Source organism: Coregonus clupeaformis, chromosome 16 (assembly GCF_020615455.1).
Source record: "Coregonus clupeaformis isolate EN_2021a chromosome 16, ASM2061545v1, whole genome shotgun sequence".
Classification (NCBI taxonomy): Eukaryota; Metazoa; Chordata; class Actinopteri; order Salmoniformes; family Salmonidae; genus Coregonus; species Coregonus clupeaformis.
The window spans coordinates 28741236-28763333 of NC_059207.1; the positions used below are offsets into that span (position 1 = coordinate 28741236).

Here is a 22098-nt window from a genome sequence, read left to right on the forward strand (position 1 = left end):
AACAGTGAGAGACAGAATAACAACAAAAAAATCCAGAAAAACGCACGTCAAAAATGTTATATATTTGTTTAACATTTTAATGAGGGAAGTATTTGACCCCCTCTCAATCAGAAAGATTTCTAGCTTCCAGGTGTCTTTTATACAGGTAACGTGCTGAGATTAGGAGCACACTCTTAAAGGGAGTGCTCCTAATCTCAGCTTGTTACCTGTATAAAAGACACCTGTCCACAGAAGCAATCAATCAATCAGATTCCAAACTCTCAACCATGGCCAAGACCAAAGAGCTCTCCAAGGATGTCAGGGACAAGATTGTAGACCTACACAAGGCTGGAATGGGCTACAAGACCATCGCCAAGCAGCTTGGTGAGAAGGTGACAACAGTTGGTGTGATTATTCGCAAATGGAAGAAACACAAAAGAACTGTCAATCTCCCTCGGCCTGGGGCTTCATGCAAGATCTCACCTCGTGGAGTTGCAATGGTCATGAGAACGGTGAGGAATCAGCCCAGAACTACACGGGAGGATCTTGTCAATGATCTCAAGGCAGCTGGGACCATAGTCACCAAGAAAACAATTGGTAACACTACGCAGTGAAGGACTGAAATCCTGCAGCGCCCGCAAGGTCCCCCTGCTCAAGAAAGCACATATACATGCCCGTCTGAAGTTTGCCAATGAACATCTGAATGATTCAAAGGAGAACTGGGTGAAAGTGTTGTGGTCAGATGAGACCAAAATCGAGCTCTTTGGCATCAACTCAATTCGCCGTGTTTGGAGTAGGAGGAATGCTGCCTATGACCCCAAGAACACCATCCCCACCGTCAAACATGGAGGTGGAAACATTATGCTTTGGGGGTGTTTTTCTGCTAAGGGGACAGAACAACTTCACCGCATCAAAGGGACGATGGATGGGGCCATGTACCGTCAAATCTTGGGTGAGAACCTCCTTCCCTCAGCCAGGGCATTGAAAATGGGTCGTGGATGGGTATTCCAGCATGACAATGACCCAAAACACACGGCGAAGGCAACAAAGGAGTGGCTCAAGAAGAAGCACATTAAGGTCCTGGAGTGGCCTAGCCAGTCTCCAGACCTTAATCCCATAGAAAATCTGTGGAGGGAGCTGAACGTTCGAGTTGCCAAACGACAGCCTCGAAACCTTAATGACTTGGAGAAGATCTGCAAAGAGGAGTGGGACAAAATCCCTCCTGAGATGTGTGCAAACCTGGTGGCCAACTGCAAGAAACGTCTGACCTCTGTGATTGCCAACAAGGGTTTTGCCACCAAGTACTAAGTCATGTTTTGCAGAGGGGTCAAATACTTATTTCCCTCATTAAAATGCAAATCAATTTATAAACATTTTTGACATGCGTTTTCTGGATTTTGTTGTTATTCTGTCTCTCACTGTTCAAATAAACCTACCATTAAAATTATAGACTGATCATGTCTTTGTCAGTGGGCAAACGTACAAAATCAGCAGGGGATCAAATACTTTTTTCCCTCACTGTATGTATGTGTGTGTGTGTGTATGTATGTGTATATATATACACACACACACACACAGTGGGGAGAACAAGTATTTGATACACTGCCGATTTTGCAGGTTTTCCTACTTACAAAGCATGTCGAGGTCTGTAATTTTTATCATAGGTACACTTCAACTGTGAGAGACGGAATCTAAAACAAAAATCCAGAAAATCACACTGTATTATTTTTAAGTAATTAATTTGCATTTTATTGCATGACATAAGTATTTGATACATCAGAAAAGCAGAACTTAATATTTGGTACAGAAACCTTTGTTTGCAATTACAGAGATCATACGTTTCCTGTAGGTCTTGACCAGGTTTGCACACACTGCAACAGGGATTTTGACCCACTCCTCCATACAGACCTTCTCCTGATCCTTCAGGTTTCGGGGCTGTCGCTGGGCAATACGGACTTTCAGCTCCATCCAAAGATGTTCTATTGGGTTCAGGTCTGGAGACTGGCTAGGCCACTCCAGGACCTTGAGATGCTTCTTACGGAGCCACTCCTTAGTTGCCCTGGCTGTGTGTTTCGGGTCGTTGTCATGCTGGAAGACCCAGCCACGACCCATCTTCAATGCTCTTACTGAGGGAAGGAGGTTGTTGGCCAAGATCTCGCGATACATGGCCCCATCCATCCTCCCCTCAATACGGTGCAGTCGTCCTGTCCCCTTTGCAGAAAAGCATCCCCAAAGAATGATGTTTCCACCTCCATGCTTCACGGTTGGGATGGTGTTCTTGGGGTTGTACTCATCCTTCTTCCTCCAAACACGGCAAGTGGAGTTTAGACCAAAAAGCTATATTTTTGTCTCATCAGACCACACGACCTTCTCCCATTCCTCCTCTGGATCATCCAGATGGTCATTGGCAAACTTCAGACGGGCCTGGACATGCGCTGGCTTGAGCAGGGGGACCTTGCGTGTGCTGCAGGATTTTAATCCATGACGGCGTAGTGTGTTACTAATGGTTTTCTTTGAGACTGTGGTCCCAGCTCTCTTCAGGTCATTGACCAGGTCCTGCCGTGTAGTTCTAGGTTGTTGCCTTCTCACCAAGCTTCTTGCCTATTGTCCTGTAGCCCATCCCAGCCTTGTGCAGGTCTACAATTTTATCCCTGATGTCCTTACACAGCTCTCTGGTCTTGGCCATTGTGGAGAGGTTGGAGTCTGTTTGAGTGTGTGGACAGGTGTCTTTTATACAGGTAACGAGTTCAAACAGGTGCAGTTAATACAGGTAATGAGTGGAGAACAGGAGGGCTTCTTAAAGAAAAACTAACAGGTCTGTGAGAGCCGGAATTCTTACTGGTTGGTAGGTGATCAAATACTTATGTCATGCAATAAAATGCAAATTAATTACTTAAAAATCATACAATGTGATTTTCTGGATGTTTGTTTTAGATTCCGTCTCTCACAGTTGAAGTGTACCTATGATAAAAATTACAGACCTCTACATGCTTTGTAAGTAGGAAAACCTGCAAAATCTGCAGTGTATCAAATACTTGTTCTCCCCACTGTATATATGACAAAAGTGAGTACACCCCTCACATTTTTGTAAATATTTGAGTATATCTTTTCATGTGACAACACTGAAGAAATGACACTTTGCTACAATATAAAGTAGTGAGTGTACAGCTTGTATAACAGTGTAAATTTGCTGTCCCCTCAAAATAACTCAACACAAAGTGAGTACACCCCTAAGTGAAAATGTCCAAATTGTGCCCAATTAGCCATTTTCCCTCCCCGGTGTCATGTGACTCGTTAGTGTTACAAGGTCTCAGGTGTGAATGGGGAGCAGGTGTGTTAAATTTGATGTCATCGCTCTCACACTCCCTCATACTGGTCACTGGAAGTTCAACATGGCACCTCATGGCAAAGAACTCTCTGAGGATCTGAAAAAAAGAATTGTTGCTCTACATAAAGATGGCCTGGGCTATAAGAAGATTGCCAAGACCCTGAAACTGAGCTGCAGCACGGTGGCCAAGACCATACAGCGGTTTAACAGGACAGGTTCCACTCAGAACAGGCCTCGCCATGGTCGACCAAAGAAGTTGAGTGCACGTGCTCAGCATCATATCCAGAGGTTGTCTTTGGGAAATAGACGTATGAGTGCTGCCAGCATTGCTGCAGAGGTTGAAGGGGTGGAGGGTCAGCCTGTCAGTGCTCAGACCATACACCGCACACTGCATCAAATTGGTCTGCATGGCTGTCGTCCCAGAAGGAAGCCTCTTCTAAAGATGATGCACAAGAAAGCCTGCAAACAGTTTGCTGAAGACAAGCAGACTAAGGACATGGATTACTGGAACCATGTCCTGTGGTCTGATGAGACCAAGATAAACATATTTGGTTCAGATGGTGTCAAGCGTGTGTGGCGGCAACCAGGTGAGGAGTACAAAGACAAGTGTGTCTTGCCTACGGTCAAGCATGGTGATGGGAGTGTCATGGTCTGGGGCTGCATGAGTGTTGCCGGTACTTGGGAGCTACAGTTCATTGAGGGAACCATGAATGCCAACATGTACTGTGACATACTGAAGCAGAGCATGATCCCCTCCCTTCGGAGATTGGGCCGCAGGGCAGTATTCCAACATGATAACGACCCCAAACACACCTCCAAGACGACCACTGCCTTGCTAAAGAAGCTGAGGGTAAAGGTTTTGGACTGGCCAAGCATGTCTCCAGACCTTAACCCTATTGAGCATCTGTGGGGCATCCTCAAACGGAAGGTGGAGGAGTGCAAGGTCTCTAACATCCACCAGCTCCGTGATGTCGTCATGGAGGAGTGGAAGAGGACTCCAGTGGCAACCTGTGAAGCTCTGGTGAACTCCATGCCCAAGAGGGTTAAGGCAGTACTGGAAAATAATGGTGGCCACACAAAATATTGACACTTTGGACATTTTCACTTAGGGGTGTACTCACTTTTGTTGCCAGTGGTTTAGACATGAATGGCTGTGTGTTGTGTTATTTTGAGGGGACAGCAAATTTACACTGTAATACAAGCTGTACACTCACTACTTTACATTGTAGCAAAGTGTCATTTCTTCAGTGTTGTCACATGAAAAGATATACTCAAATATTTACAAAAATGTGAGGGGTGTACTCACTTTTGTGAGATACTGTGTATATATGTGTGTGTGTATATTTGCGAGAAAAAAAACATATGGGGGATTGGAAGTGATGCAGACAATTACATTGATGGAAGTTACAATCTATCTGAAATATTACAGCTGATCTACCCCCTAAAAAATAAAAAACTTCTTAAGTCACCACTACAACACTTTGTTTATTTTCCATGAAGGAATTATTAAACGCTCTTCCTTTCACCTCTAGGTCACACACAAAGATGATACTGATGGCAATGACCTATGCACTTTCAACTCATTCCAGTACTGGAGGGTCCCTCTACCTGAGCTGGACATTTCACTCCTACAGAATGGAAACCTCTCTGGATCAAATGGAGAACCTCCTGCCAAAGACTTATCCTGTGATGCCATGGAGTCATAAATGTAATTCATGAAGGTCTGCCCACCATGGAACTCTTATATGAGAGGTGGAGGCTGGTGGGAGGTGCTATAGGAGGATGGGCTCATTGTAATGGCTTGAATATAATTAATGGAATGGAGTCAAACATGTGGTTTCCATGTGTGATGTGTTTGATACTGTTTCATTTATTCCATTCCAGCCATTACTATGAGCCTGGCCTCCTATAGCTTCTCCCACCAGACACATGATGCCCATCAGAGCCATAGATTTAGATCTATACTGTGTAGACCAGGGGTTCTCAAAGTGGGGTACGTGGACACCTGGCCAGATCTCAAAATATATACTGTATATGAAATGACCTTAAATGTTTTTAAATGAATATTACTAACATTATATTAAACTGCTTTTGGCCAAGGGATCTGTGGAATAAGTGTAAAGTGTGTAATACAATGTAATATTATTAATCTACAATGTATGTTCTTAACCCTGGGCAACATGGACCTGGGAGGCTCACAGGGATATTGGGTATCCACAGTACTCCACAAATAATCAATTTGTCAACTCAATACTATTTCCCCCCAATTTTTATTTTTACATAAATGCACCGTAATTTAAGCTTTAAAACCGCAACGTTACCTCTTTGCCTCATGGCAATTGCAGGATATTATCTTTTAAAGCTGCAACAACAAAACATCTCTGCCCCGTGACACAATGTGTAGAATTGCAGGAAATTTGCTTGGAAACTTAAACATTTTCTCTCCGATGCCAAGAGGCCTTTTTAAATGTTCTTTCACCGGGCCCAAGACTTGGTTCGTTAAGTCATGCACTGCAGACATCATACTAAAACTCCTTGTATGCTATTTTTATCACACTCGAGTTGTGTTCTGATTATGAGGGGGTCCCTGATATCACAAAAGGGGTCCCCTGCCCCAAAAAGTTTGAGAACCCCTGGAGTAGACGAATGGTTCTGCTCGCCACCAATTCACACATCATACAGATAAGCCATAATGACACACTATAGAACACCTACAGTACACTAAACTCAAACTTCCACAATGCCCACCATACTCTAAAAAGACAGTAACTCCAAAATCTAGCTACCAGATCAGGCATTGTGTATGCTACATGGTTATTGTACCTGCTTTGAACACAAGGATAAAGATACACATCCAGTGCATTCGGAAAGTATTCAGACCCCTTGACTTTTTCCACTTTTTCTTACATTACAGCCCTATTCTAAAATTGATTACATAAATTTTTTCCCTCATCAATCTACACACAATACCCCATAATGACAAAGAAAAAACAAAAATACCTTATTTACTTACATAAGTATTCAGACCCTTTGCTATGAGACTCGAAATTGAGATCAGGTGTATCCTGTTTCCATTGATCATCCTTGAGATGTTTCTACAACTTGATTGGAGTCCACCTGTGGTAAATTAAAAGGCACACACCTGTCTATATAAGGTCCCACAGTTGACAGTACACGTCAGAGCAAAAACCAAGCCATGAGGTCTAAGGAATTGTCTGTAGAGCGCCGAGACAGGATTGTGTCGAAGCACAGATCTGGGGAAGGGTACCAACACATTTCTGCAGCATTGAAGGTCCCTAAGAACACAGTGGCCTCCATCATTCTTAAATGGAAGATGTTTGGAACCACCAAGACTCTTCCTAGAGCTGACCTCCCGGCCAAACTGAGCAATCGGGGGAGAAGGGCCTTGGTTAGGGAGGTGACCAAGAACCCGATGGTCACTCTGATAGAGCTCCAGAGTTCCTCTGTGGAGATGGGGGAACCTACCAGAAGGACAACCATCTCTGCAGCACTCCACTAATCAGGCCTTTATGGTAGAGTGGCCAGACGGAAGCCACTCAGTAAAAGGCACATGACAGCCCGCTTGGAGTTTGCAAAAGGCACCTAAAGACTCTCAGACCATGAGAAACAAGATTCTCTGGTCAGATGAAACCAAGATTGAACTCTTTGGCCTGAATACCAAGCGGGACGTCTGGAGGAAACCTGACACCATCCCTACGGTGACGCATGGTGGTGGCAGCATCATGCTGTGGGGATGTTTTTCAGCAGCAGGGACTTGGAGTCAGGATCGAGGGAAAGATGAACAGAGCAAAGTATAGAGAGATCCTTGATGAAAACCTGCTCCAGAGCGCTCAGGACCTCAGACTGGGGCGAAGGTTCACCTTCCAACAGGACAACGACCCTAACGCTTCGAACACACCAACTGCGTCATTGCGCAAAATAGTATGCAGCATCATCTAGATATGTGTGCAACAAAAGTTCAACATTCACCTTCTGCTGCCATTTCTGTCAACCCGTTTACGCATACAGTTTGACGCATACGTTCGATATATCCAACGTATGCACCACACAGAACGCACTGCCTCTGCAACGCAATGCCGCAAAGCAAACACAGCGTTCCATTGGAAATTAATGTACTTCTGGTATACCAAAACGCAATGACGCAGTTGGTGTGTTCAAAGCGTAAGCCCACAGCCAAGACAACGCAGGAGTGGCTTCAGGACAAGTCTCTGAATGTCCTTGAGTGGCTCAGCCAGAGCCCGGACTTGAACCTGATCAAACATCTCTGGAGAGACCTGAAAATAGCTGTGCAGCAATGCTCCCCATCCAACCTGACAGAGCTTGGGAGAAACTCCACAAATACAGGTGTGCCAAGCTTGTAGCGTCATACCCAAGAAGACTCGAGGCTGTAATTGCTGCCAAAGGTGCTTCAACAAAGTACTGAGTAAAGGGTCAGAATTCTTATGTAAATGTGATATTAGTTTTTTTATTTTTAATACATTTCTAAACATTTCTAAAAACGTGTTTTTGCTTTGTCATTATGGGGTATTGTGTGTAGATTGATGAGGGGGGGAAAAAACAACAATTTAATCAATTTTAGAATAAGGCTGTAACATAACAAAATGTGGAAAAAGTGAAGGGGTCTGAATACTTTCCGAATGCACTGTATATGGCTTACAGCATGAAACCAGATGAAAATTATTTCCACCTATGGGGACCGGCAGGGGCGGACTGGCCATCTGGCATTTTGGCCCAATGCCAGATGGGCTGGTCCATTTTTAGCCCAGTTGGTCTGTCTAACTAGTTAATTTTTTGGTGTGCAAAATGATAATTATTTGATGAATAATGGGGGCCTCAAGGCAAAAATGGGCCAGTGTGGGGGCCTCGAGGAAAAAAATGGGCCGGTGTGTCAGAAATGTCAGTCCGCCCCTGGGGATCGGTATTTGTAAGAGTGTTTATAGACTGCACACTAAATGTTTTATTACTTTTAGGAGGTAAATCATTGGCATAGCGTCATGAAATGCTTGCAGTGCCCCTTTTTATCTTCATGTAGCCTGTATTGTATTGGGATGGAAGGTGTTGCGTATGCAGCTAGTTGTTACTTGGTACATTAACCCACTTTGGCTGCTTTGATGTTATATAAAAGTTAATGCACTATTTTATTTTAACTAAACCTAAACTATGTTTTTCCTCTAGCTGGGCTTGATGTTATTCATGTTCATTGCTAGCTGTTGACTGGTCATTTATTTCTCTACTGTTGACTAGTCATTTATTTATCTACTTTAGTAATGATTCGGATTCTTTACTTTTAATTACATTCCAAATGGATGGATTGATGGATGAAAGAATTTATGTATTAATCAATGAATGTCTACGTTGAGGCAAGGCAAACATACGGAAGTCGTTACTGTTTACAAGTCTGCTCTTCAGTCTGTATAATGCTGCTCAACATGTTTTATACAGTACCAGTACATTCTTTGTGAGGCATTTTTTCACTTCGTCATTATGGGGTATTGTGTGTAGAGAGGTAAGGGGTAAATAAATATTTTTTATTCATTTTGAAGTCCGGCTGTGACACAAAAAAAAAGAGTTGAATAAGTCAAGGGGAATGAATACTTTCTGAAGGCACTGTAGGTATCACAAGGCAAGTTTGACATCTGTGTTGGTCTGTACAGTTATCGTTTGTAAAATAAAACTATAATTTTGTATACTGTTTATTGTTGAAATGACCAATGGGTGGCGCTGCACTCCCTTAAAGAATGGAGTGCAGCATACCACAACTCATTCCATGGGTGTTAGGGGAAGTGTGATCGACGGCACTCATGTTAACTGCACTCTGATAGCCATGCTCTTTGACCAAACAGGGGTGCCAAGGGCTTTCCTAGAGGCCATATCATTTTCCCAAAGTCCACTTTCACACTCCCCATTATGGATTTAAAAGCATTTGATTGGTGGTTGATGAGCACTAGCTGTATGCAACACCACCAACAATTAGTGAAGTGGTAAATAGAGAGCCGGAGTTCCAAATCGGACGTAGTGGCCTTTTCTCAATTGGGAAAAATGATGTCCTCCTACGTCCTCTTCTCTTTGCTCCTCTCCTCGATTGCCTCCGCCGACGGAAGATAACTGTAAGTCGCTCTGGATAAGAGCGTCTGCTAAATGACAAAAAATGTAAATGTAATGTAAATGTATCCTACCGTGGAAGAGTTTTGAAATCTGCCACATCCCCTTTGAATCAGCCATTGTTTTCTCATGTAGAATAGCATGCACACATTTAGAAACGATATGCTACTTATCCTTTTATATATAAAATATCTAGCATAACTAGCTACATTTCTTTTGACCACTAGACATATGTATTTTGGGAATCTTCCTCTGTAAATGTAAATTTCCTGATGACACGCTAGTGGGACAGGAGAGTAATTTCATACAAGCACATTTGTTTCCACATTTCCTCGACTCGACTAACTTTGACCTTTTCCAAAAGGAGGCGAGGAGAGGACGCGAGGAATCGAGCATATCCAATTGCGATTCTCCCAGTGTGTTTATGGTGGAGGAAAGCATGAGCTCTTCAAGGCCTTTGTGAAGGAATGACTGACCCTTGGACCAGGGCCTGGTTAAAGCCTCTCTCCAACAATGATCAGCCAATGAGGGAGCAGGGGAGCTGAATGACCCATGTGTTTAATTACTGTATAGGATACCTGTGTCAAGGATACGCATGGATCTATGTTAGGATAATTTGTGTGCCTATATGAATGCAGCTCCTACAATGGTAAGTTTGGATAAGTTGTCTTTATATTATCTATATGGCTTCCCATATGGAAAGCAGTTCATTAGCAAGTTTCTATGAGTATTAGTTGTATGAAATGACAAAATTGTAGCCTAACTGAAATTAGTACTGATTGCAAGATAATATTTAACTTTTTTAATTCATTTGAAAAGTCCTCAAATGATTCTAAATCAGTCATACTTTATAATTAGATAATAATACAAGTGCTTCTTATATAAACTTCTTATAATTAAGTCAAACCGGAGTGAAGTAAGGCTAAGTGAATTTATAGGGGGCATCGCATCTCACATATCTATCGCGACACCGTTGTCCTTCAAACCTGTTCTACTTTTCTCTTTATGTCACCATGTGTTTCTAGAAAACAATGTTATCTCTTCCTTGCTATTCTTGTCAATGTGCTGTCTAAACATTGCATTTGTTTGTACAGTGCACAGAGCCTGAGACGAAAACGGACCGAATGAATGTTAAAGGAAAACCCCACTCAAAAATCTTTGGTATTTTTTTCATTAGTCCGCTATTGATACAGTCCCAAAATGTTTTGCATGTCAGGAGTCAAGTTTTCAAGATATTGTCACTTGCCACATCATCATTATGATGCAAAATGCTAATGAAATTAATGAAAATAAATACCAAAATATAGTTTTTGAGTGGATTTTTCCTAAAAATCTAAAAACCTGAAGTCAAAGTTTATGAGAAAACATTTGTCACTAACCCAAAAATGTGGGGTGTGCAAATCAAAAGCTTAAAGCTTGTTTGGTGCGTAAATGATGAGCTTGTTGATGACCATGATGAAGGTAAATCGCTCTCCTTTCTCTCTCTCCATCTCTCTCTCACACACACACACCAGTGGCAGTGAGAGCCGTTTAAGATGAGGGAGGACGATTATTTATTTTTATGAGCATGGCCTTATTTCTATTACAGAATATTGGATGACTGTCATTCATATTCCATTCACCCAACTCAATGTAACATCAATAGGTTTATGCTACTACATGATAATCAAATATTCTTAATACCCATCATGGGGTTGCTACAACCTAGCCTATGAATGAAAGTTTACAATGTAGGTGCACAACTCAAGAGAAAAATTAGAGTAATCAAGGTGAGACAGATAGTGACATTCAATACCGCCTTGCACACTCTTGCCTGTATCTATGCGTCTAGCTGATCTAGGGCGTAATCATTAGCCAACAGTTGCAAACAAGAGTTTCTATTGGACAAATTCAGGTATGTTTATCTGAATTTAGTTTCCGTTTTAAGAAAGGTTTTTCAACAGAATCGGTGGATTGAATACACCTCTGATCACACGCAAACACAGTTCACTTTCATAGCAGCCACATACAAACAGCATGATTACTTTGCTCGTTGTATAATTCCTTCTTGCATCTATGCGTTCTCCTCCTCTCACCTTTTCCCTTCGCTTGTGCACAACACATCAGCTGTCTGTGACCAGGCGAAAAAAAACGTTCCAAGCCAAACCTTCATATCATAACCGCTAACCTCTACACACAGCCTACATTGTCACCATATTAGCTAATGTCATAGTCAACATAGCTAATAGAACGGGTTAGTAAACCCGCTACAATCATGCAGTACAGTGTACAGTCAGCAAGCAGTTTAGCAGTTACACCGGCGGGCCCCGGTGGCAATAAACTAATCAAACCAAAAGCTTACCTTGACTTGGAAGAGTTCCAGTGTTGGATAGCCATAGCCAGCTAGCTAACATAGCATCCCTCTCTGTTTGAGCCAGGTGTTTGAGTAACTAAACTAGCTAGCTGCATTCGCTAGCTAAGTAAGTGAAAGTGAAAAAAAAAGGAAATAAAGCTCCCTCGCTTGCTTTTCCTTCATTTTTAAAGAAATTAATTTGTTCAAAAGTGTTAGATTGTCTCTCTCTTTGAGTCAACTATTCACCACATTTTATGCACAGCAGTGCTTGCTAGCTGTAGCTTATGCTTTCAGTACTAGATTCATTCTCTGGTCCTTTGATTTACTGGACAACATGTCAGTTCATGCTGCAAGAGCTCTGATAGGTTGGAGGTCGTCCTCCGGAAGTTGTCATAATTACTGTGTAAGTCTACGGAAGGGGGTGAGAACCATGAGCCTCCTAGGTTTTGTATTGAAGTCAATGTACCCAGAGGAGGACGGAAACTTGCTGTCCTCCGGCTACACCATGGTGCTACCCTACAGAGTGCTGTTGAGGCTACTGTATACCATTGCAAAACAGTGTGTTTTAATCAATTATTTGGTGACGTATAGATTTATCTAAAAAGGACAACTTTTTTAAATGTTTCACTATTTTTATTTTTGTGAAATGCACTGAGGAGGATGGTTCTCCCCTTCCTCCTCTGAGGAGCCTCCACTGACAAACACACACACACACAGTGAACACTCAAGGTCTGAATCATGTCAGATAATCACAGGAAAGGGATGTGTGTATGTTTCTATTTTGAGCTGGGCCCATGTTGAGCAAGAGCCTTTCAGGAAATACATGATTGAGGCTCTGACGAATATGGAGTAACTTAATATTAGGAAGGTGTTCTTAATGTTTGGTATACTCAGTGTATACTATCATGACATTTATAGGAACAATAATGCAATAGAGAGCTGAGCTACAGTCCAATGGTCTCGGTTTTCTCTCAGTCTCCAGAAATGAACAGACTGTTCTACATATGTTTGATGTTTTTATAGTTGAATATAGCATTCGGTAGCTTCTGTTAGCCTGATAACACAGCATTGATGTCTCTCACAAATTCTTCTCAAAAGGTTGTTATGCGTTAGAATTGTTAATAGTATCAAGGCTTCCATTGTATTCCACCCCAGAAAGTGTTGTGTTAACTTGTTGTGTGTTGTGTTCCAGTCACGGAGGTCTTGGATTGAAGACACCTTCTGCAAGAGAGCTTGTGGTAAATTCATCCCAGCATGCCGAGACCTACACAGGTGATTTGCTGAACAGTGTCAAAATCTCATATGATAATTAACAGTAGTGCTTGAATTATGATATTTACCATGGTAGGCAGAAATGCAAAAACCTTTGGCAACTATACTAACTGTTCCAGGAAAACCGGTTATGTTGCTGATGTATCATTTCCTGTTTATTGCAGATGTTTTCCAATGTGTCAAGTATGCCAAAACCTAATAAGGTATGACTTTGCTGACTGTATGTGTGTTTGTGTGTGTGTGCATGTTTTGAGAGTGAGATTGTCCATTTTAGTGTAAAAGTACACTTACAGACAGTAATTCCATATTTACTGAGTATACAAAACATTAAGAACTTTCCATGACATAGACTGACCAGGTGAATCCAGGTGAAAGCTATGATCCCTTATTGATGTCACTTGTTAAATCCACTTCAATCAGTGTAGATGAAAGGGAGGAGACAGGTTAAAGAAGGATTTTTAAGCTTTGAGACAATTGAGACATGGATTGTGTATGTGTGCCATTCAGAGGGTGAATTTTGTATATATATTTTTTGCCTTTGAACTGGGTATGGTAGTAGGTGCCAGGCGCACCGGTTTGGGGGGGGGCAACTTAATATTAGGAAGGTGTTCTTAATGTTTGGTATACTATCATGACATTTATAGGAACAATAATTCATTTCTGTGCCAATGTTTTACAACCAGAAAGGTTTGAGTTTTGCCACTCTCCCCCTAACCCCCAGATGCTGCTGTGGACGTCTGGTAGGGGAGCACACCTGGCTGGAGACTGGCCCCTCCATGTCCAGCTGGCCTGGGCCTGGGGCAGGGCAGGAAGAGGAGTGGTCAGTGGAGTGCCACACACAAGCCAGTGCCACCGATGCCTACGGAACCATTGACTTCCAGGACAGTGCTGGACGTAACTGCCATGCCAAGGTCTGTAGCTATTGCTGCGTTCCTGTGCTAGTCGGAACTCAGAAATATCCAACTGGGGAAACTAGGAGTGCAATGATGCTACCTGAGATTCTCACTTGTATTTACCATTTAGAAGTTTGATAGGAACGGTTTTTGACGTCGGAAACACAGAGTAACAAAAACGTGGTGTTTGTGTGTCAATCTGTGTGAATGGGCAATATGCCAACTGCAGTGTAATGCCAAATAGGATGCCAACGAGGACTAGCTGTTATCTCATATGAATGTGTTTGACCTGACCATGCTTTATGTGTTGACCATTCAGTACGTTCGTGTTGCGGTCGATTCCAAGCCTGAGGCTCTGCTGCAGCTGATGCGGAGTGAGTGGCAGATGGAACGTCCTAAACTACTGTTGACGGTTCATGGGGGGGCAGAGAACTTCCCCCTCCCCCTCAAGGTTAGACAGGCCTTCAGCAAAGGCCTGATCACCGCAGCCCAGAGCACTGGAGCCTGGATACTCACAGACGGCATCAACACAGGTAACGCTGATGAATTTTGCAATTGGCCTTTAACTAAGACAGTAAGCACGTGTGGATGTGAGCATATGTGTGTGATTTTGGTCTCACCTTACATTTATTAAACTGTGTGTGTGGTGTGTATTACATGTTAATATGTGTTGTAGATCTGTTTATATGTGTTCGTATGTATGTAAGTGGACTGAGAATCTGCCCCTCCTAGGTGTGTCCCGGTACGTAGGGGAGGCTGTGAAAACATATGGCACCCATGACCTCAGGAAGAGGAACGCTGTAGGGGTCACGCCCTGGGGCGTAATTGACAACCACAGTGACCTTATAGGGAGAGATGTGAGTGTTGTTCTTTGTAAAGATATCAGTGCTTTTAAGGAAAGTTTCAAATTAAATCACACTTTCACATTATAAGAAGGTTTGCAGTATTTTTTGCACGGATCTGTACTCATTTGCGCCATGAAAATGTCACCTTTTATCTTTCTTGAGCTGCCATGTGCTCTCACTTTCCCGCTTAGCCTATCCCATACCCTCTTCTGTTTTCTCTCTGGCCTGCTCTCTGACCTGTGTTCTGATACCTGACCCAGGTGCTCAGGCCTTACCAGCCTCTGGGAAACCCCTTGAGTAAGAGGGTGTGTCTGAACGGCCTGCACTCCCACTTCCTGTTAGTGGACGATGGAACTCTGGGAAAACATGGCTGCCAGCTGGGACTGAGGAGGAAGCTGGAGAGACACATTCAACTGCAGAAGATCCACCCTAGTGAGTGTGTGTGTGACTGTGTGTGTAAAAGAGAGAGCATGTGTATGTGAATGTGTGTGAGAAAGAGAGAGAGATTGCATTGCAGTGTGTGTGTGTGAGAAAGAGAGTATTGTAATACACGTGTGTAACAGTATGTCTGTCTGTCTGTCTGTCTGTGTGTGTGTGATGTTTCTCTCTCTGGCAGGGCTTAACCAGGGTGTGCCAGTGGTGTGTGTGGTGGTGGAGGGTGGCCCTGACATTGTGTCCATGGTGCTAGAGTACGTGAGCAGTGTGCCCCCCGTGCCTGTGTTTGTCTTCGAGGGATCAGGTCGGGCGGCTGACTTGCTGGCATTCTTACACAAACAGACTGCTATGGACAGGTGTGGAGTACCACTGTAGTCATACATATAATGGCTGTTACGTGTTGAAGACTTTGGTGTTCATGTAGAGCAGCGTTTCCCAAACTCGGTCCTCGGGACCCCTAGGGGTGCACGTTTTGGTTTTTACTCTAGTACTACACAGCTGATTCAAATAATCAAAGCTTGATGATTAGTTGATTGTTTGAATCAGCTGTGTAGTGCTAGGGCAAAAACCAAAACATGCACCCCTTGGGGTTCCGAGGACCGAGTTTGGGAAACACTGATGTAGAGCAAGGACTGGCAACTTTGATGGGGGTGGGGGCCACAAAAAACCTAACTCATCATGAGGGGCTGCAGTGGCTTGTGCGTCTCCGTATCCACATCCATACCTCCGCCTTGTGAGCAAAACATTTTAGCGGCCCCCCTCGTGACAGCGAAAATATATATTTTTTTGTTTTGAAGTTAATTTCCTGCAATTCTGCACATTTTGCCATGGGGAGTAGAGAAAATGTTGCCGTTTTAAAGCAAGTTTGCTGAGCCCTCACCCAGTGGGAGGCCCAGAGTTTTACCTGGTCAGGTTACAGGCTGAGGAAAATCTCAGGGCTCATATATCTTCGTAGTCAGTGTGTATCCTGTATACTCTATCTAGGTGTACAGAGGCATAACACAGGCCGTATTTGGGGGCCAAAACATGCCAACTGAGAAATGAGAGAGGAGGCAGGTGTATGAGGTAGCTTGCTAACCAGAGCTCAGATCTTAGCATGTGGTTGTGCCAAAAGGACCAAGGTTGTTAGCCTATGTCTTACTTCACTGGTGTACTGGTGCACCAGTATATGCTTACTATGTTGGTACTGTATACAGGGTGCTGGACACAGACATCAAGGAGGACTTCCTGCTGAGGATAGGGGGCATGTTTGGTCTGGAGAGAGCAGACGCCAGCCAGCTCTACAACCTTCTGATGGAGAGTATGGACTACAGACAGTCTGTGAGTAATGTGACTGTGGGCCGGTTTCCCGGACACAGATTAAGCCTAGTCATGGACTAAAATGCACTTTCAATTGAGATTCTCCTTTGAGAATGATTTTCAATCCAGGACTAGGTTTAACCTGGGGAAACCATCCCATCCTCACCCATTTCTATCTTTATAAAACACAGATCACAATCTTCGACTCTGAGGATCAACAGGAGGCAGACTGCGCCATTTTGACGGCCACACTGAAAGGTACACCTTCTCCTGCCCTTTATGGCTGTGTCATTCACTGGAATGTGTGATGTCATTGAGTATACTCAGATGAGACTTGACCCAGTCCTGTCTTGTCTGTTCTATGTGTTCTCTGGGCTGAATCCCAACTTGAAATCTGAGTTTTCACTCAAAGGACCTATAGTTCTATGCATGATCTACAAAAGTTACGCAGGGCCGATGTTGCGATTGAGGCCACAGATGTTGTGATGATTGACAGGCACCAAGGCGTCTCCTGCGGAGCAGCTCAGTACAGCTTTGGCGTGGGACCGAGCGGATATAGCTAAAAAACACATCCTGGTGTATGGCCAGCACTGGCAGGTAAAAACAACAACAACAAAACAACTCACACCCTACCGTTGTACTTACCTTTTTTGCACTAAAAAAATCATTTTCTTATTAGCACTGACTTTGCTGATAGCTTCTTTATTGAGAAAAGTTTGATTTACTATGACTGTGAGATGTGGTTGGCGTTCCTAGCCACTGTAAGATGAATGCACTAACTATAAGTCTCTCTGGAGCGTCTGCTAAATGACTCAAATGTAAATGTATGACAGACCAGTGGGCAGGCAGGGCAAGGCTGCTTAAGCCTGCTACACGCTAATCAAACGTTCCGACGGAGCGTCGTATACGGTCCTTTCAAAAAATTCAGCAGCACAAAAGTACGTAGAACTACATATTAATCAAACGTTCCGATGGAGCGTCGTATACGGTCCGTTCCAAAACTTCAGCGGCACAAAAGTACATGGAACTACATATTAATCAAATGGCCACCCAGACTATTTACATTGACCCCCCCATGTACAAATTACCTCGACTAACCTGTACCCCCGTACATTGACTCGGTACCGGTACCCCCTGTATATAGCCTCGGTATTGTTATTTTATTGTGTTACTTTTTATTGTATTTTTTACTTTAGTTTATTTACTAAATATTTTCTTAACTCTATTTTTTTAACTGCATTGTTGGGTAAGGGCTTGTAAGTAAGCATTTCACGGTAAGGTCTACAGCTGTTGTATTCGGCGCATGTGACAAATACAATTTGATTTGATTTAGAACTCTACGCAAACTACGCTCCGTTTGCATAGTGTTTAGAGCGTCCTTGTTTAATTTTTATTTTATTTTATTCAGGAAGTAAACTGAAATTGCTGTGCTTTTTTTGTTGTTAATGTTTATGTGTTTGATGGTATTGCAGTCAGGCTTTATGGTGGGCTTGATGGAATGGTGGTGTTGGTGGTCTGTCTGTCTAGGTAGGCTCGTTGGAGCAGGCCATGCTGGATGCTCTGGTCATGGACCGGGTCGGCTTTGTCAAACTCCTGATCGACAACGGTATGACAATGAACCGCTTCCTGACCGTGTCACGCCTGGAAGAACTCTATAACACGGTAATGACTTGATCACTTTCTCTCTCTTGTCATCTTTTCAGCTCTGTATTTATGAGTTACAATATATGATATGCTGTACGTAAAGAAGCAATTCTGTGTTTTCCTATTGACAGTACATTAGCTAACTAATATACCACAATTGCCAAAGCAGTGGTTGTAATTGCAATCACAGTAATACAGTGTAAGTCTCTCATTGGTTGTTTGGTTTTCCCACAGTTTGAAGATGTTTTGTAGATCACAGAGCTCTTTGTCATGAGTAAAGCTGTGGATGGTCTTTCGAGTTATAAACAATATTAAATAATTCATAACTTTGGAAATAATGTAGCTCAAACGGAGACAAGAAACACCATATATTATCATATACAGTTGTCAAAGTTTTTTTTCTAAAAGTTGAAAGGATAACTTTTCATCTGGTCTATCACTTCATTCCGTAGGAACAAATGTTGTATTGTAATCCAGATAACTAGCCACTGAAGTCTGGTTTGCATTTGGTGGTTACTGAGTTGATTGTGGATAATGAAGACATGACATGCCATTCTTTTTTATAGCAGCAGGGACCAACAGACAATTTCCTCCATCACCTCGTGGAAGATGTGAAACAGGTGAATATTGTGAAACTTGGTGAAAATGTTAGCTTGTCGAATGTGTATGTCTACAGTATTTTGCGAGTGGAAATATTCAGTTAAAAATACTCAGGTGTGTGTGTTTGTTTGTGTGTAGACCCATATATCCAAAGGATACAGAGTCTCCCTCATAGACATGGGGCAGGTGATTGAGTACCTGATAGGAGGAGCCTATCGGAGCACATACACACGGAAACACTTCCGGGCCTACTATAACCGCCTACATGCCCATTGCAAGGTGAGAGACCAAGGTCACATTTCAGGCTGACTATTTTGCAGTTGCCTGCCAGATCTCACAGCACCTGGGTAGGTGTTTAACATACTGTAGGCCTATCAGCTGACCACATCATATGATATAGCAATATGAAGCCTGACTACACAGTCAATGACATGGCACGCAGCCATTGGATGCTGTATGCACCACGACTGTAAAGTTGGCCTGAAACGCCGCCCATGTTAGATGTCTGTATACAAGATACCACCTTTGGGCCCTCAAGCATTTCTGTATAAACGGACACCATTAATATAGCAGATTTTCTCTTTTGAGTTGTTGTTGTCTTGTTTTTGTTTTGACATTTTACCTTGTTAAATACGCCTTTGTGTACTCTGCACTGATTTGAGTGACCATCATTTCCAGGAGACTGGACGGGATAGTTCAGGACCCCTTAACAAAAAGAGGAGGGCAGACTGCACCCTCCACCCGCACCAAAGCACTGACAGCAGTCCATCACGGCCACCCTTCTTCCGCACTGCTCAGCCCTATAAACGCAAGGTCTGTGAAAGATATGGGACCAGCCCAAACAAATCTGTGACAGAACTAACATGCCTCTTACAAACGAGAGGTATTTTAAAGAAAATTGTCTCCACTTACACACTGAAACACAAACACACAGGCTATTGATAGCTAGTACTGTATATTCTGTGGCTACAAATACCCCCTGTACATTAGTGTTCTTATTGGCTGGCCGCCTCTCCCCACCCTCCTCTCTCTCTCTCCTCTATCTCTACAGGAAAGATCCATGGTGCTCAGGGACCTGAAGGTGGGCCAGCAGCAGAGCTCCGAGCTGGGCGAGTCTCCTCTGTTTGTTTACAGCTTCAATGACCTGTTTGTGTGGGCCGTGCTGCAGAGGCGGCAGCAGATGGCGCTGTTTCTGTGGCAGCACGGGGAGGAGGCCATGGCCCGGGCTACAGTTGCCTGTAAGCTGTATGGTGCCATGGCCTACGAGTTTCGGCAGAGCAACATGGATGACACCACGGCGGAGCAGCTCAAAACCTACTCTATGTCAGTGTTTCCTCGTAGACATAAAATGTTTTGTGTAGTAGTAGTGTCGAGAGCTTGGGACTATAAGATTCTATCTACAAAAATATGATTCTGAGATAATTGGCTTTAATGTTCTGAACAGTCATTGGTTTGAATGGTGGCAGTGATTTTTATCTTGTATATTTTTGAGCTTAACAACATGAATTGGAGTATTTAGACTACTGTATAGGTAGAGAGCCTTGTTCTGTTCAATGTTATGTCAATAACATTTATTTTTATTTTTATGCAGATAGAACCTTATAGTCCCAAGCTCTCTGTGTGTCTCTGGGGTTTTGTGTATGTTGTTTCAGCAGAGTGAACTTTTGTAGTTGTGTGTGTATATTACTATGTTTCTGAGTGTGTGTTTTCCAGTCTGTGTTTCTCAATGTTTGTGTGTTGTGGCATGGATGGCTGCAGGGACTTTGGTCAGCTGGCGGTGGATGTGCTGGACCGTGCCTTCAGACAGAACGAGCGCATGGCCATGAAGCTGCTGACTTCGGAGATGGAGGACTGGAGCCACTTCACCTGCCTGCAGATGGCTGTGTCCTCCCGGCTCCGCCCCTTTGTCTCCCACTCCTGCACCCAGATGCTGCTCACCGACCTGTGGACCGGCCGCCTCAACATGAGGAAGAACTCCTGGTTCAAGGTCAGGCTCTCAAAGTCTAGGGGGGCAAATTGTCTTCACAGAGGTCCGGAGGGCAGCCCTGTATTGCCCTGCCGTCAAAATCTGTGGGCCGCACTTACCAAGACAACTTACCAAGACAACTTACCAAGACAACTTACCAAGACAACTTATAATAATATGCCATTTAGCAGACGCTTTTATCCAAAGCGACTTACAGTCATGTGTGCATACATTTTTACATATGGGTGGTCGAGGGGATCGAACCCACTACCCTGGCGTTACAAGCGCCATGCTCTACCAATTGAGCTACAGAGGACCAAGACAACTTACCAAGACAACTTACCAAGACAACTTACCAAGACAATTTACTAAGACAACTTACCAAGACAATTTACTAAGACAACTTACCAAGACAATTTACTAAGACAACTTACCGAGACAATTTACTAAGACAACTTACCAAGACAATTTACTAAGACAACTGCGGATCGCATTAAATCATGGGCCGTATTGGGCCCAAGGCCCACCAGTTTGAGTGTTCAAGGCACTGTCTCCTTTAAAGATTCTGAAAAGTAGAGCCAGTGCACCTGAGTGTTCTTTCCATGCTAAGATTGATTGACAGCATAAATAAGCAGTAGTTCAATTTTATTTTGAGTCTATTAATGTCAGTCGATGTTATGCTGTTCCAGCAGTTACCTCAGATTACTTGTGTTTATGTGTCTGAATCTTATTCCTGTGTGTGTGTGTGTGTGTGTGTGTGTGTGTCAGATCATCCTGAGCATCCTCATGCCCCCTGCCATCCTGCTATTGGAGTTTAAGAGCCAGGCAGAGATGTCCCATGTGCCCCAGTCCCAGGAGGCTTTGCAGTTTGGTTGGGACACGGGAAGACCAGAGGCAGCCCAGGAGGAGGGGCATACGGTAACTAAGGTTCCAAAATGTACACCATACCAGTCTCCCTGAATTTCAGTCCTTCCAGTTCCTGTCTGTCATGGCATTCTAATCTCAGTTTGATGCTAATGTTGATACCAGGGTCATATTTATTAGGAACCAAATGGTAGAAAATGGACTGAAACAGGGAGGGACTTTGCTCATTATTGATTTCCGTTGCAAATCGTTTTCTGTTGTGTGCTCTAATGAACGTGACCCTGATGTCTTGGTTCTCTGAAGGATGGCCAGGATGCGGAGAAGGGATCAGCATGGTGGGAGAGTTGCTCAGACCCCGAAGCTGACACAATCACACCCGTTACCACCCAGTGTTTCTTCTGGACCAGGAGGCTGTACGATTTCTACACCGCTCCTGTCGTCAAGTTCTGGTTCCACACGGTGAGCTAGCAGCATGCACTCATTATACTCTTCTAAGCCTCAGGACATGCATATTATAT

General features: G+C 43.4%; 1 protein-coding gene across 1 annotated transcript in view; it reads left to right on the top strand.

Annotated features, from left to right (window-relative positions):
* The first annotated feature begins 10058 nt into the window (after positions 1-10058).
* Positions 10059-22098, top strand: part of LOC121584292 (transient receptor potential cation channel subfamily M member 6) — a 44791-nt gene continuing 32751 nt past the window's right edge. The window contains exons 1-19 of the mRNA XM_041900115.2: positions 10059-10079; positions 12955-13034; positions 13199-13237; positions 13756-13945; positions 14247-14460; positions 14660-14784; positions 15033-15204; positions 15389-15563; positions 16404-16527; positions 16698-16764; positions 17003-17103; positions 18034-18168; positions 18717-18770; positions 18889-19029; positions 19429-19563; positions 19802-20073; positions 20509-20737; positions 21485-21634; positions 21884-22039. Of these exons, the coding sequence (XP_041756049.2) occupies positions 10059-10079; positions 12955-13034; positions 13199-13237; positions 13756-13945; positions 14247-14460; positions 14660-14784; positions 15033-15204; positions 15389-15563; positions 16404-16527; positions 16698-16764; positions 17003-17103; positions 18034-18168; positions 18717-18770; positions 18889-19029; positions 19429-19563; positions 19802-20073; positions 20509-20737; positions 21485-21634; positions 21884-22039 (2580 nt within the window). The remainder of the gene's footprint in view (positions 10080-12954; positions 13035-13198; positions 13238-13755; positions 13946-14246; positions 14461-14659; positions 14785-15032; positions 15205-15388; positions 15564-16403; positions 16528-16697; positions 16765-17002; positions 17104-18033; positions 18169-18716; positions 18771-18888; positions 19030-19428; positions 19564-19801; positions 20074-20508; positions 20738-21484; positions 21635-21883; positions 22040-22098) is intronic.